A 14,511-nucleotide genomic window follows, 5' to 3' on the forward strand; every position below is an offset into this window, starting at 1 on the left:
TCTCTCTCTCTCTGTGTGTGTGTGTGTGTGTGTGTGTATGTATATGTATATATATATATATATATCCCACACACACATATATGTGTAGAGAGAGAGATAGATCAATATATTCCTCTCTATATAGCAATAGATAGATAGACAGATATATATAGATAGATAGATAAACAGATAGATAGACAGAGATCTCCTCCAGGACATCAGTAAGACCATTCCTTTCCTCTCTTTCTCTCTTTTTCTCTGCTCCTCTGATAGATAGATAGATAAATAGATAGATAGATAGATAGGATACCTATCTATTTATCTCTCTCTCTCTCTCTCTCTCTACACCCCACACACACATATATGTGAGAGAGAGAGAGAGAGAGAAAGAGAGAGAGAGAGAGAGAGAGAGATAAATAGATAGGTATCCTATCTATCTATCTATCTATTTATCTATCTATCTATCAGAGGAGCAGAGAAAAAGAGAGAAAGAGAGGAAAGGAATGGTCTTACTGATGTCCTGGAGGAGATCTCTGTCTATCTATCTGTTTATCTATCTATCTATATATATCTGTCTATCTATCTATTGCTATATAGAGAGGAATATATTGATCTATCTCTCTCTCTACACATATATGTGTGTGTGGGATATATATATATATATATACATATACATACACACACACACACACACACACACAGAGAGAGAGAGATAGAGAGAGATTGAGATATAATAAAGTGAGTAAAGGTGTCACCTGTAGCTCAATGGAAACCACATTAGACTTATGAGAAAATGAGCTAATCAATAAATACATAATATGATATATAGACAATGTGATTATGTGTGTGGGCATGTGTATCTATGCAACAATGCTTTCTTTCCTGGGTAATCTTCAGAGACATTTAGATATCTTCCATTTTTCATTCTAAAAAAAAATACTTGGAATAAAAATCAAATGGAATTTAGTTTCTTACAGGGACAAAAAAATTAAAGAAAGGTAGGGAAATGGAAAGAAAGTGATATAAAAAGGAAAGCCCAAAGCAGTATTTACAATCCATTTAGAGAAAGAAGATTGAATTATAGGCTACTTCAGAACATCCACAGGGTGCTCCCCCACACACACCCATAAATGTAAGGTCAGGAAGATCATTCAATCACTTAACTGTATATACATTTACATAAGAACCAGGAAAACAGACATATTAGAAAACAAGTATATAGGGATAGCTGTGCTTCACAGTTTAGAAAATGTACTCCAGAAATTAGCCTTATAATAAGTCCAGCTATAAAAATCTTCATAAAGTTCTGGACAAGAAAATAGCTGCCAGCTATCAGGATGATCCATGGAATCTGGATACTGGAAAACATTACAGCTGAGAAGATGCCTTAGGACCCAAGGCTACAACGTCCACATTTGCTTTCCTTGACTAAACACTAAAAGAAATGGAGATAATAGTAAATGAGTGAGCTGAAAAGGAACTAAGAGAAGTGATAAGAATTGCTTAGACAGTTTCATGGAATGGAATATTCAGTTCAAAGGACTATGCATTTCCTGATGTTGACAGCAGTAGCCAGTTAAGGTTTGTTTTCTTGTTTGCTTTGTTTTTTGGTTTTTTTTTTTTTAGACTAATGGAAAATGCCATTGACAAAGTCACTTAAAATCCATTGAATGAAACACTTAAGAGAAGCAAAAGCGAGTGAAATATTAATTTTGGCAGGAGAAAGGGCTATAAATGCATTTCTCGTTTCTATTTTTGGTTTCCATTTAGTAAACTGATCAGTTTATACCTGACTGCCTACTATAAAGACCATGAATACAAGCTGTAAACACTGAGTTAAGATCTTGGTGAATCAAAACTTCTATAGCTAGATTTATCCCTCCCCCTTTTTAACAGGTGCATTATAGTTGTACATAATGGAGGGATTTGTTACATATTTGTATATGTGTACAATATAATTTGGCCACTATCACTCCCTAGCACTTCCCCCTCCCTCACCACTGCCCCCCTTGTCCCTTTCCTCTATTCCTAGTGATCTTCCTTTATGGCTGAATAAATCTCCATCATGTATACATAACCCATTTTCTTTATCCAGTCATCCATTTTTGGAAGAAACTCCATACTGATTTCTATAGTAGTTGTACTAATTTACAATCCCACTAACAGTGTAAAAGTGTTCCATTTTCTCAGCGACATTCTCTCCAGCATTTATTATTGTTGGTATTCTTGATGTCTGTCACTCTGACGGGTAGATGAAATCTCAGTGTCATTTTGATTTGCATTTCCCTAATTGCTAATGATGTTGAACATTTTTTCATATATTTATTAGTCATTTGTATTTCTTCTTTTGAGAAGTATCTGTTTAGTTCATTTGCCAATTTATTTGCTTTTAGGGGAGGGTGTTGTTTTTTCAGATATTAACCCTCTGTCAGAAGAGTAGCTAGCAAAGATTTTCTCCCATTCCTACAGATAGATTTAAATTTGTTTCTTCCTTTTTCTCTGAAATTTGCAGAGGCCATGAAATATACATTGGTAATAATTAGCTTTGTGAAAGTGTTAAAATCACAAAAATAAAGTAAAATAAAGATTTTGTTTCAGGAATTATTTTAATAAAATAGTGAGAAGCAAGAGTTATTTTTGGAGGAAGGAGCTTTGCTTTTGTTTTGTTGTTGCTGTTCCTGAAATGATGCTGTTTTATTTTGTTTTCTGATTACAGTGCATGGAATGCAAGTGGAGAGGGTGCAGCTATAAGCTCATGTTTTCATACATCTGGTCTCTTCCAAAAGAAGTAGAGACTAATAAAATACATAAAGAGAAAACAAGACAGACATCTAAAGGTTAAAAAGAAGGGAGAAGAGGAGAGAGGAGGGAGGGTAAAGAGAAGATTCATAAAAGTACAAGTCTGAAGACAAAGGCCTCGGCACTCCAGGTCCTGAAACAGGCAGGCAATGATACTTGGAGTTTCAGCTCCTCCTGGGGACTGGGGAATAAAAGTGCTCCCTTGAGGCAGATGACCCAGCTTCATTCCTACAGAACCACTGCCTCTGGCTTGGTTGAGTAATATTACCACCCAGCTGGAGACCTGAGCCATCAAGTCAGCCCTGGTTCTTGACTAGGCGCCAGGGAGTTGTGCACACTGTTAGGCAGGAAGGAGGACCAGAGAGATAGAAGGAAAACAAAGGCACAAACAAACCCTCCTGTCAAAAGAAGCTGTAATCCCAATTCAAAAACACATAATTAATATAGACAACTGAATTAGCAACCTGCATAGCTGAGCAAAGAGATATGGATAAATCTGTGATGCTAGGGATTTGAACACACCTGTATCAGAGAATGATAGGCAACAAACAGAAAAGTATTATGAGCACGGACAATTGGAATAACAATTGTTCTTGATTCCTGTTCACGGGGAAAATCAGCGGGACAAGCCCCTGCTATATAAGACTTGAATCTCTAATAAAAGGAAAGGTTAAGTAAAAAGATGTTTTCCTTGCTTCCTAGAATATAGTTATGTGATGATTTTGAAAGTGAACAACATTGAGGATTTGCCCTACCAGATAGCAAACTGTAGTATAAAACTATAGAAATTGAGGCAGTGTAATACTGGTGCTGAAATAGACAAATAGACCAGCAACAGAATAGTGAGTGCAGAAACTGACCCAGGTATGCTGGATACTTGGTATAATATAGAAGTGGCATTTCAAAGTAGGGGAATTGGTAAGTAAGTAAGGTATTGGTTTACACACACACACACATGCACACATACAAAAATAAATTTTATATATATGTATGTATGTGGCATATATATGCCATTATAGCTGGTTGTAAAGAGTTTTATAACAAAGCCCTTACAATACAAATCAAAAAGAGAAAATGATAAATTTGACAGGTTAAAATTAAAACAGAGAGGGCACACTAGAATGAATTGGACATAACTTTCCTATGTTCATATAGGAAGATGAAACCAGACTAACTCCACATCATGCACAACCACAAGAATGGGAAGTTATACTCCATGTATGTATAATATGACAGAATACATTCTACTGTCGCATATAACTGAAAATAACAAATTAAAAAATGAAAAATATAAAACAGAGAGTGCTACTAAGAAATTTAATATTAGTATGAACTTTCTTCCAAGAGGTGACTTGATTTCTTTTATCTACTTGCCTAAAGATTTTTTTTTCAATATCTTTGCAGTCCATTAGCACCAAATGAGTCTCAGTGTTAAGCAGTCAGATTCAACTTTTCCTGAAATGGCATGTTCTTTCAGTCTGTAAATCCAACTTTGCCTTTTTTTTTTTTTTTAATAATAAAATGTCCCAGAGCTAGAATTTCCAGTGCTTTTTCCTGTTCCATTTGTCATGTTGTCTTCAGAGATACCAATTATCCTTATTTTGAACTTCTTTTATTCTGACCGCCTTCTTATCATTCTTTTCTCTCTTTATACCTTATCACTTTCCATTTCATTTTCAATTTTATCCTTCGTGTTCCTGAAAGCATTTTAGAAATGTCTTTTCTTTTCTTTCTTTCTGTCTTTTTCTTTTGTTCTTTCCTCCCTCCTTCTCTCCCTCCCTCCCTTTTAATGTAATATCCATTTCTGTATGGTTATATATTTTTGGCTTCTCTCCAAGCTCTATCATCTCACTTTAATGGTCTTTTTTTTTATGCTACTCACTTATTTCTTGAGCCCTTGTATCTCTGTTTTGAACATTTCTTTTTTTCCTAAGAGGTCACATTATCTTTAATTTCATTTCATGGGAAACTGTCATCAATTTTTGTGGTGTGTGCTCTTTGCCTAGCTTTCACTTCCACCTCCCTTTCGGTTTTGTGCTTATGATATCTTTGCAGAAGCCCCATGGTGGTGGCTCTTTGTTATGTACTAATCTTTAAATGAATAATGGGGTGGGGGGGTATGTGTGATTATCTAAATAAGGGTTCTGTAAACTGTTGTCTGCAAGCCAAATCTGGGCTACCACCTGCTTTTTTAAATAAATAAAATTTCATTTACTGTTCTAAGTAAAGTTTTATTGGAACATAGCCACACATATGTTGTCATGACTGGCCACAGTGGCAGATTTGAAGAGCTGTAACAGAGACTGTATGATTTGGAAAACCTTATATATTTACTATCTGGGTGTTTCCTGAAAAAATGTACCAGCTCCTGACCTAAGGAATGTGCCTAGTTCCACTTGCTGGTTAATACTGATAAAAGACTCCAGGTTTGGTACTAAGTAAAATGTTAATATGTAGCTTTTTCTCAGGTAGAAGTTTTAAGTGATTTCTCTCCAATGGAAAAGACAACCATAGAGGGTACAGTTTATGGTCTAGTTTTGTCTCTGACCAGTTTTGTTTCTGACCTTAAAAACCTACCCTAACACTGCCAATAAGCACCTAATTTCTCAAATGCTTCTTACACTGGTTTTAACATCATACTGGTTCCCTCATAAATTAAAGAGTTAAAAAAATCTGCACTTATTTTGTACACACAAGAGTCATAATTTTGTCTTTCATAAAATTATATTTTAACAAGTAAGAGGTAGGAATCTGGCTTTCCATATTTTTTTTCCTATTGCTAGACATTTGTTTCCAAAACATTTGTAAAATAATCCATCATTCTCTCCACCCATCTAATTTCAAACCTTTTCTTTGTCATGTATGCAAATTGAGAAAGTAGAGAATGCAATTTGTGTATTGGGAATAAATTTCAAAGGCCTCAGAGCTTTTTCCACAGCCGTGTGGAAAAGTAATGTATTATTTTTCTATAACTCAACTAAATCTCTTCTCGATCCCCACTTCTGCTTGTCGACAGAACACAAAAGAAATAGACCACTCTAGTTAAACTCGGCCACTTCAAATTTTCTCAGTCTTTCAGATTTAAACTCACTAAATACTGAAACTTTCTCCAGGTTGACTTGCAACTTCCTGGGAGTTTTGGAGCAAAGATGCATACTAGGGAGATCCTCTGGCCCAGATTAGCCCCAGCTGAAGGCAGGGCAGCCCCACTGGGCTTCACAGTCATTCCTAACACTGGGATGCTTCCAGGACATGGTCACAATATCATGTCTCCTTAATTCTGACAGCAGGCTTCTTCAGGTCCCAGCCTTCTCTCTATTAACTTTGGTGAGAGAATGGGGGAAAACCGTATCTGCCTCTCCTGCACTTCTGGGGCTTTAGGAAAACTGGGATGCACTCACTACCCCTTACCTCTGCCAACACTGCTAGGTCTCATCTTCTCTGTAGTGGAGTCTGGGGAACCAACGTTCAATTTCCCCTACCTGGACTGCCACTCCCACCACTGTATGGCATTTGAGTCTTGGGGGTGATGTTAGGAAGACTGGCTACAATGGTGTATTCTCTTCCCTTATTCTGGGCAATTTAAGATTTGGCTATTCTAAGACTTCATCTGTTCTCTTTCTAAATCTATTACTTTGCTCATAGTTTTAGCCTCTGATTTCTTCAAGCCTTTAGGAAATCCTGGTTCTTACTGATGGAAAGTTTGGGTTTGTAAGAATAATTACACTTCTATAAATTTTAAAAGCCCAGAATTAAATATTTGCTTCTATATTCTGTGTCCTCCCTCCCCTGAAGCAGAACTCCAGGCTAACCCGAGACTTGGGGAGGGAGTCAGGAGGGGGCTTCCTTTCACACCTTGATATGAATCCTCTTTTCTGTCATTTTTGCTTTATGTTATGTTGATAATTACTGGTTGTAACAAATCTAAAACTGAAACTAGTACTCTGCACAGGAAAAAGCTCTTTGCTGTTATAGAGGTATCAAAGGTGATGGAGATCGCTAGGAAGCATTCTGCTAGCAATAGGCTTGCTGATAATAACAAGGAAGAAAAGGTCATAGGTAAAAAAGGAAAGCTATAATTGAATGCTGGATTTGTTGGTGATGCTGAAATCTTGCATCCATTCCTTTATAATTATTAACACATCTCTATTATTGAAATGCTTTCAGTAACGATGACTTTGTCAAGTTTGAAATTCTTATAACACACCTTTTTCCTCCTCAGAAATAATTCTCTCAACCATACAAGAGAACAGTCTTGATTAGCTTCTCACAGGTGTTGGGGTCTTTTGGAATCCATTCTGTTCAGCTGTTTTCTTACAAGGCTATTAGTCTCCCATTTTGTAATGCTTTTTAACAGCTTCACAGGCAAAATCTCACCTATTGCTCATCATTGTTGCCTTTTAACAAACTGTATGACTCTTTGTACATGTTTACTTTGCATATGAACTTTCAGGAATTAAAAATCACATTGTCAAGTTCCAGTTTTGTTTTCTTAGCCTTGAAAAGATAAAAACCTATCTAGGTCTGCTTATTTGATTCAATATGTCAATCAAATCAAATCAAATTGTGTTTATGGATCTCTCTTGGGTCTCCTCTCTAATAGTCATTCATATCCCTTGTTAAATCTAGATGACAAAGGATTTTACTATCAATCTGTCATTCAGTATTCTGAGCTGGGGGAAGAAGGAAAGTCCAGCCAAAGAACATTGCACAGTTTTCTGTCTGTTGATTCTACTGTGCCAGCAACAAATTTTGGTGCCTATTCAATCTGGCTTTGCTTTGGTGAGAACTGTGTCAAAGGTAAGCATAGAGCTGATGGATTTCTGCATGTGATGCCCAACTTCTCCACCACCTTTCCTGACAGCAGCCTTGGCAAAGAAGTCTTCGCAGCTTTACAACACATCCCCACACTTGCCCCTCAGGACTGGAGGAGTTCATCCTCACTTTGAGGTGGCAGGGTGGGAAGAGAGAAGACATGATTTGTAGCCCAGCATTTTCTGCTCCAGCCCCACTGATATATAGTATCTAGCAGTGATAACAACAACAACAACAACAAAGCTCTTTAACTTTCAGTAATATGCCCATAACTCTATTGCTTGTACCATCTACCTAGATGATGTTTTTTGACAATCCCCCACTATTTTATACGATGAATGTATTATAGTCCCTACTCTCCGGCCCTGCCCCCACCTTTAATATGAGTTTACATAATCTGCACTTTTTAATTTGATTTACCAAAGAACTAGGCCTCAAGAGCTAGATTAGCAAGAATAAGCACCATTGGTTTGTTAAATTACTTTTATGTTCTGTTTACAACTGAACTAACCAACAATAAGTTTGTGCTTATCCAGATTCCAGCCTACCCTGCAGCCACTTGCTCTTTCAGAGAACCGGGAGTGCCTCAGGATGATCCTGGCAGCAGAAGCCTCAACCCCTGTTCCTTGTTGCCTTTGTCTAGTGGGGTCTTCCTGGCAGCCTGCCAGGCACCAATGAGCACCTTGGGCCCTTCCCACTCCTTTCAGGGGCTTTAGAGTCAAGTGATGGGAGTGACTCTGGGAAATTACTCTGCTTTTGAAGCCTTATTTCCTCATCTATAAAATTAGGGTAATACTAATACCTTCCTCATAAGGTGAGGAATAAAGGAACTCAAATGCTTCTCAGAGGGCCTGGAGCATTCCATAATTTATGGGATATTGGTGTGAGTGTGTGTGTGTGTGTGTGTGTGTGTGTCCATCCTCCCAAAGGCCAGCTGAGTTTTGCACAATTGCAGGATACTTACAAGGCTATTGTTTGTGTAAACCATACCCACCCAGAATAATCCCAAGCTTTGGTAAAATCTGGGGAAACACTCTTAAACATTTTCAACATGCATAGATGTTTTTAAAATATCAATGCTGTGAGTTTTATAATACTTATTAAATCAGTAAAATTTATCCTCAAGTTCTTATTCTTTGAGGAAAACAGACCTAAAGGCAAAGACAATAATCTTTTCTAAGTACAGGAAAATATCATTCTCTAAGGTATTAAAACAGTTCTTAATTGCTATATAATTCCTGGTCTTTGAAGAGAATTCTCAGCAAAGACATAAATTGCTGCCAAGGGTTCAGACATTTAACTTTCAAGAACTTAGATTGATGAGATCATTATTTTCAATATTGTTGTATAATTTTTCCAGCAGGTTTCTCCCAAAGAGCCAAAGGGCTGAACAGAACCTAAAAGCTGGCCACAAATCACCAAGGTGCAGCAAGCTATAGGCCCTATGCTCCATGATGCTTCCCTCAGAGTACCAGGAGCCCTGGTGAGGTGGGAAGGTACCTCCTCCACTTATTCATGCTGCTCTGTGCCAGTATTCACAGATCCAGAGAAGCAGGGAAAGAGCCTGGAAATCCCAGCAAGACCAGTATGCAGCAGAGAACAGCCCAGCTAAGGCTGCTCACCGGGAGGCTCAAATTCAATTTGGCTCCAAGAGCTAAGGGCACAGCTTCTCCAGTCATTTGCTTGCTTGCCCTGAGGGACATTGTTTCAGCTGCAATCCACTCCCAGGAGTATAGAGGACCTTCTACCTAATGGGCAAATAAAGTGGGAGGCTGGCACTTTAGCTTTTCTTTTAACTGAGCTGTTGAGACTGGGCAAACCATTTAGCCCTTTAGCTCCTTCATTTGCAAATGCACAGGGCTGGATAGATGTTGCGGGTCCCTGCCAGCTGACAGTCTACGTTTCTAAGGTGAGAACAAGACAAGAATGAAAATACACCTGAAGGAAACACATTTCCATTTAGAAAACGTCACCTTTTGTCCTTAGAAGACTCAGGAAGAGAGTTGTTCCCGTCACAGTTGCAAAGGTTTAATTACAGATAAACTCAACATCATCCCATTTATAGTCCTTGATTTATATGAAAAATAAAAGATAACTTACTGGTGATTCAATGTCCTCTAGGAGTAAAACAGAACAGCGTTCACATTTCAACAGAGTTTGGGCCCGGTGCATTATTTTCTTGACAATTTTCTCCAGGTCAGTCTGTTCTTCAAAGAGGTCATTTACCACCTCTAGCAAAGCCTGGTAAGGAGATGGATGTATTTAGGCGATGAAAAAGTTGGTGTTTTTTTCCCCTCAAAATTCTAATTAGTCTTTTGCTCTAATAACACAAACGATTTTGTGTGGCTGATTTTTAAAGCATTTATGATTGTTTAACATAGTTCCATCATTTCATTTTATAACACTGTGAAACTGCACAATACACCTGGAGAATGGAGTCCATCCATATACTGGGGACCATGTAATAGTCATTAGTTATAGGATTTTTTTTCCCTCCATGACTATAGTTTTTCCACAATGTTGACTAATTACAAATTCAACTTTTTAAAAATAACAAGTACTTAATTCTCTGAAAAGGACATTTATTTCAGAAAACCACAAAATATCTCTTCTTCACTATCAGGAAAACACAGCTTCATGATCAAAGTTTAGACTTATTATTGCTAATATTGTACTTATTATTACACATCGCTCACAGAATTCTGTAATTATAGATGTGAATGCTCAATATAGATCAGAGACTTTAGAAATATAACTAAAAACCGCAACTAATACTTCTACACAAATAGAGGAAATGCTACCAAACCATCACCGTGCAAGAGAACATTTAGATACATCTATATATCTCAGGAAAGAAAATGTCTTTAAAGTTCTGTTGAAATAGCAGAATGAAAAGCACACTAATTAAAGAAAAGGCTTAAAATTCTAAGTTTAGCTCATTTAAAATTAAACTGTCACTTTTCTGGCTAAGTAAGCTTGAAAATTATGCTGAAATAATATTTGTTTGGAATTTTTAAAGACATGGGTATCTTCAGAAGTTTCAGAATAGTGGGCTATGTACAAGTTGCAGATATTATGCTTCTATCAGAGCAATCAGAGAATTACACAGCCAGGGAATTGCACCAGAGGATGCTTTATTCAGCAGAATTTATTAAGCTATGCCATCTTGGAGCTGACCTCTCCCAAAAGAATTTCATGAACCTTCAAATTCACATCTATTCAGCATGGTGTTGATCATTATCCCAGGGGCATGACTAATTTTCAGCTCTAGTAATGAATTTGATTTGTCCTGAAACCCTTTGAAACTTATAAAAAATTTTTTCTCTGAATCTATTCAGGTAGAAAAGCATTTGAATGGGTTAAGGGATCCATGAAATGAATCAAGTTTACTGAGCAACTGAAAGAGGACCAAAGTTCCCTGGGTAGCATTCCCTCCAAGAAAGACTGGCTAAGTGACATATTGCTCTGTGATCCCAAAGCAAAGAGAAACACCAGGAGGTAAAAACAGTTTTAAGCGAAGCTTTACTCTTTTGGCATTTGGACAGCAAATTGCTGGAAGAGGTCAATGCACAAAAGCTTCATACTCAAACACAACATTAACAACGAGACAATTTGTCTGACTAATTACAGGCAAAATTCCCTGTTAGTAAGGGGGGAAACATTATTGCCTTAATCATCCAGATTATTTCTTCACATGGATCATATTAACTGAACAATTATTTAACTTTTCATTTGTTTTGACTGCGTGGAGAGAGCCTCTGGGACCTGTATACAAGAACATTTATCTCGGAGGAAAAACAAATGAGTCTTGAGTCTTGCACTGACAAATCACATTGTAGTAATTTTATTGTTTCTAATTAAAAATTGCTGCTTTATTATCAAATGATGAAAGTTTTGCAAATACCAATGCAGATTAGCTCCAGAATAGGAGAGAAAGAAAATCTAGAAAGCTATGCAGCTCACCTGGCACTGAAAGCATTTCACACACTTTAGTACTTACTCTGCTTCTTACTGTCACTTCCTTCTAGGAAAAAAGTGTTTGCACTTCCCCCCTCTGTCTTCTGGTGACCTAATTTCGTTCCTGTGTTCATCCTTGAATCTCTACCCTTCTCTTACCCACACATTCCTTCTCAGATTAACCCAACTAGTCTATCTCTTTATTTCATAGTATTTCTCTTTATAGTGCTTTATTGCTACCTGATGTTATAGTATTCTTATTTTTTGCCTATTATTCCTGCTGGCATAGTAAGTTCTCTGAGAACTTGGATGTACAGTGTCTGAAAGAGTACCATACAATATTTGTTAAATGAGTAAATGAATTGTGTAATGCACAAGGAGGAAAAGACTAATAATACATAAAATTTCCCTTAAGGAGTTCAAAATACATTTGGTGAGAAGGGCTATGGATAACTATAAAAATATAGTTGTTACCCACAGAAGAACAATAGTGGTATATGCAAGGAGAAATAGTAAGTGAAGAAGGGGACATTAACTGGAAGGTTGAGCTGGCTCCTTAAGGATATGGAAGGCTGGCGGCAGAAGGAGCAAAGGGTGCACACAAGGCTTCCAAGGCAGAGGGGCAATGTGGTAAAAGGTGTTACAATGTGAAACAGATTGTTTTCTGGAATTCATTGACTGTATCTCTGGAGCACAAGATGAAAGGTAGTAAGACTTGGATCTAAAGTTGAAAAAAAGAATCAAATCAAAAAACAAAAAAAAAGTGTGGTGTGCCATGCCAAGGATGATGGCTGTGTGGTCAACTGTGCCCCACTGCTTACTGTGACATATTCCTACATGTTCATACCTCATAAATGAAATCTTTAATCAATTTGATTACAAGATTAAGGAGAGGTTTTCGAGTCCTTTTGAACATCTTGTTGTCAAATATATTTCTAAGTTGATTTAAATCAACTTAGATTTAAACATATGGAGTGAGCCTCATATGATTTAATCTCTACTTGATAATTGAGCATTTTTTGAGCATCAGTCTTTTTTTGTCCCAAGTATACTGAGATGCTTTTCCAGAAAACCTTTCAGTTCAAAACTAAATCTGGAAGGTGGATTCAAATCATGTTTGTTAATACACTGCACTCCTTAAAGGAACTAAATTTTTTTTTTTAAAAAACCAACAAAACACCAAATTGTGTTATTGTTTCAAAGCCACAAGTAAGCAAGAATACATCAGCTGCCTTTGAGTATAGATGTGAAATGAAAATCCTTTTCAAAAGAAGCTAACACTCTTTCTCCCAACCAACAATGGAAAAGTCATGTCCACTTCCATTTGGGCTTATTGCTTAAAGGGAGCCTTCAGCCATAGCCCTGCAGGATAATACAAATGAAAAAGATTCCTGGACTATTCAAAAATCATCTGCTGTTTTTAAAAGACATAATGACTCAAAAACTGGAAAGACAGAAAGCTTTGAGGACTGTCAGCATGTTCTTGTACTCACCCTGCTTCTTTCGTATTCTTTCCTTGAGGCAGCAAAGAGCTGAGCATTAGATATGGCAATTCCACAAAAGGGAAGATACATCTGCATAACCTGGGGCAAAGAAAGCATTAAGAACATTAAAACACCCATCACTAAACTAAACTCCACTTTCCCTGCACATGCCTGATTGGAACACTTTACTTTCTACCATAGGGATTGAGTGATAGCAGTTAACTTCAAAAGGGATTTTTTTTCTGAATTAACTATAAAATAGTTAATAGTTTAACTGGGGAACTCACATCTTTGAAGACAGAAAGTGAACCAACAGCTTATGATACCTATCACAGAGAAAGTGTGTGTAAAACATACGTATTCCTACTTTGATGAAAGAAATATTCCTACTTTGATAAAAGAAAAATGAGTGAGTGAGTGGAGCTGGGATACAGCTGGAATTTTAAGGCCTGTACCCACCTCACTCTTGGAGGTAGGCAGGATAAAAACCAGTTCTTTTGTACATCTCTGTAGTAGGGATCTCATTTGACTTGTTAACAAGCTACTAGATTTAAACATGCCTGTTGGGATGAGCCCAGCAAGAAATTGAGTCTGAGGGCCTAGTGGCCTTCTACAAAAGAGCTCTATCATGTCCACTGCTAGGTGCCCCCAGCTGGACATAAATGCACACTGCAGAGCTGGGCTGAGGAGCCCATTGGAGAGAAGCCCTCCTATGGGAGGAAAGACACAGCTGGGCGGGGTCAGACCTGAATGAAGATGTACCACCTGGAACTTCCGCTCAAATTCACATCTAGAATATCTATTCCAGACAGATAGAGGTCTCCAGGTGAAAACTGAAGTGGCTATTTCCCTAAATTCTTCACAAGTGGAAGAAACAAGTGACATTTCTTAGGGACTTCTCTAATGTCAAAGGAAAACAGCATGTTCTATCATAGTCTGTTTCTCTCTCTGTCTGTCTCTGTCTGTCTGTCTGTCTGTCCCCTCCTCCCTTTCTCTCTCTGTCCTCTCTGGTTTCTCTCTCTATGCACATGCATTTATCACATGCTGTGACTCCCTATGAAAAGGAACAGAGCAACAGCAACACAGAACAGTTCCAAAACTTTCCAGTAGAGTTTAGCAGGTCACTCACACAGAAGCCAGTGGGAAACACCTCTGAGACATCTGGAGCAAAATTACCTCTAGTGAAAGGTGATTTTGCAGAAGATTCGAGATATATAAACGACGAAGATTAACACACATTCCCTGTCATTTCTTTCCTATTAAAATCTTGCTTTGGCTGACAGCATGTTCACTTCTGAGTGAGGAACCCTGAAAGAGTTTCAGAGCTCCATGGAAGCTAAAGATATGACCTCACTCTTTGAGAAAAGAGAGGAACAATGAGATTGGTACTAAAAAGAAGTAAAAATGAGATCAACGATCTGTTGTTGTTGCTGCTGCTGCACTGGGAATGAACCCAGGACGTGCTACCATTGAGCTA

The 14,511-nt window shown here is 37.6% G+C and overlaps 1 protein-coding gene across 2 annotated transcripts in view; it reads right to left on the reverse strand.

The window, feature by feature from the left end:
- Positions 1-14,511, reverse strand: part of Pde11a (phosphodiesterase 11A) — a 381,408-nt gene that overhangs the window by 234,209 nt on the left and 132,688 nt on the right. For both annotated transcript variants that reach the window (XM_048808008.1, XM_048808009.1), the window contains exons 3-4: positions 13,044-13,133; positions 9,694-9,834 (exon numbers count right to left, since the gene is read on the reverse strand). In XM_048808008.1, coding sequence (XP_048663965.1) covers positions 9,694-9,834; positions 13,044-13,133 — 231 coding nt within the window. The remainder of the gene's footprint in view (positions 1-9,693; positions 9,835-13,043; positions 13,134-14,511) is intronic.

The sequence above is a fragment of the Marmota marmota genome, unplaced genomic scaffold (genome assembly GCF_001458135.2).
Source record: "Marmota marmota marmota unplaced genomic scaffold, marMar, whole genome shotgun sequence".
NCBI classification, from domain to species: Eukaryota; Metazoa; Chordata; class Mammalia; order Rodentia; family Sciuridae; genus Marmota; species Marmota marmota.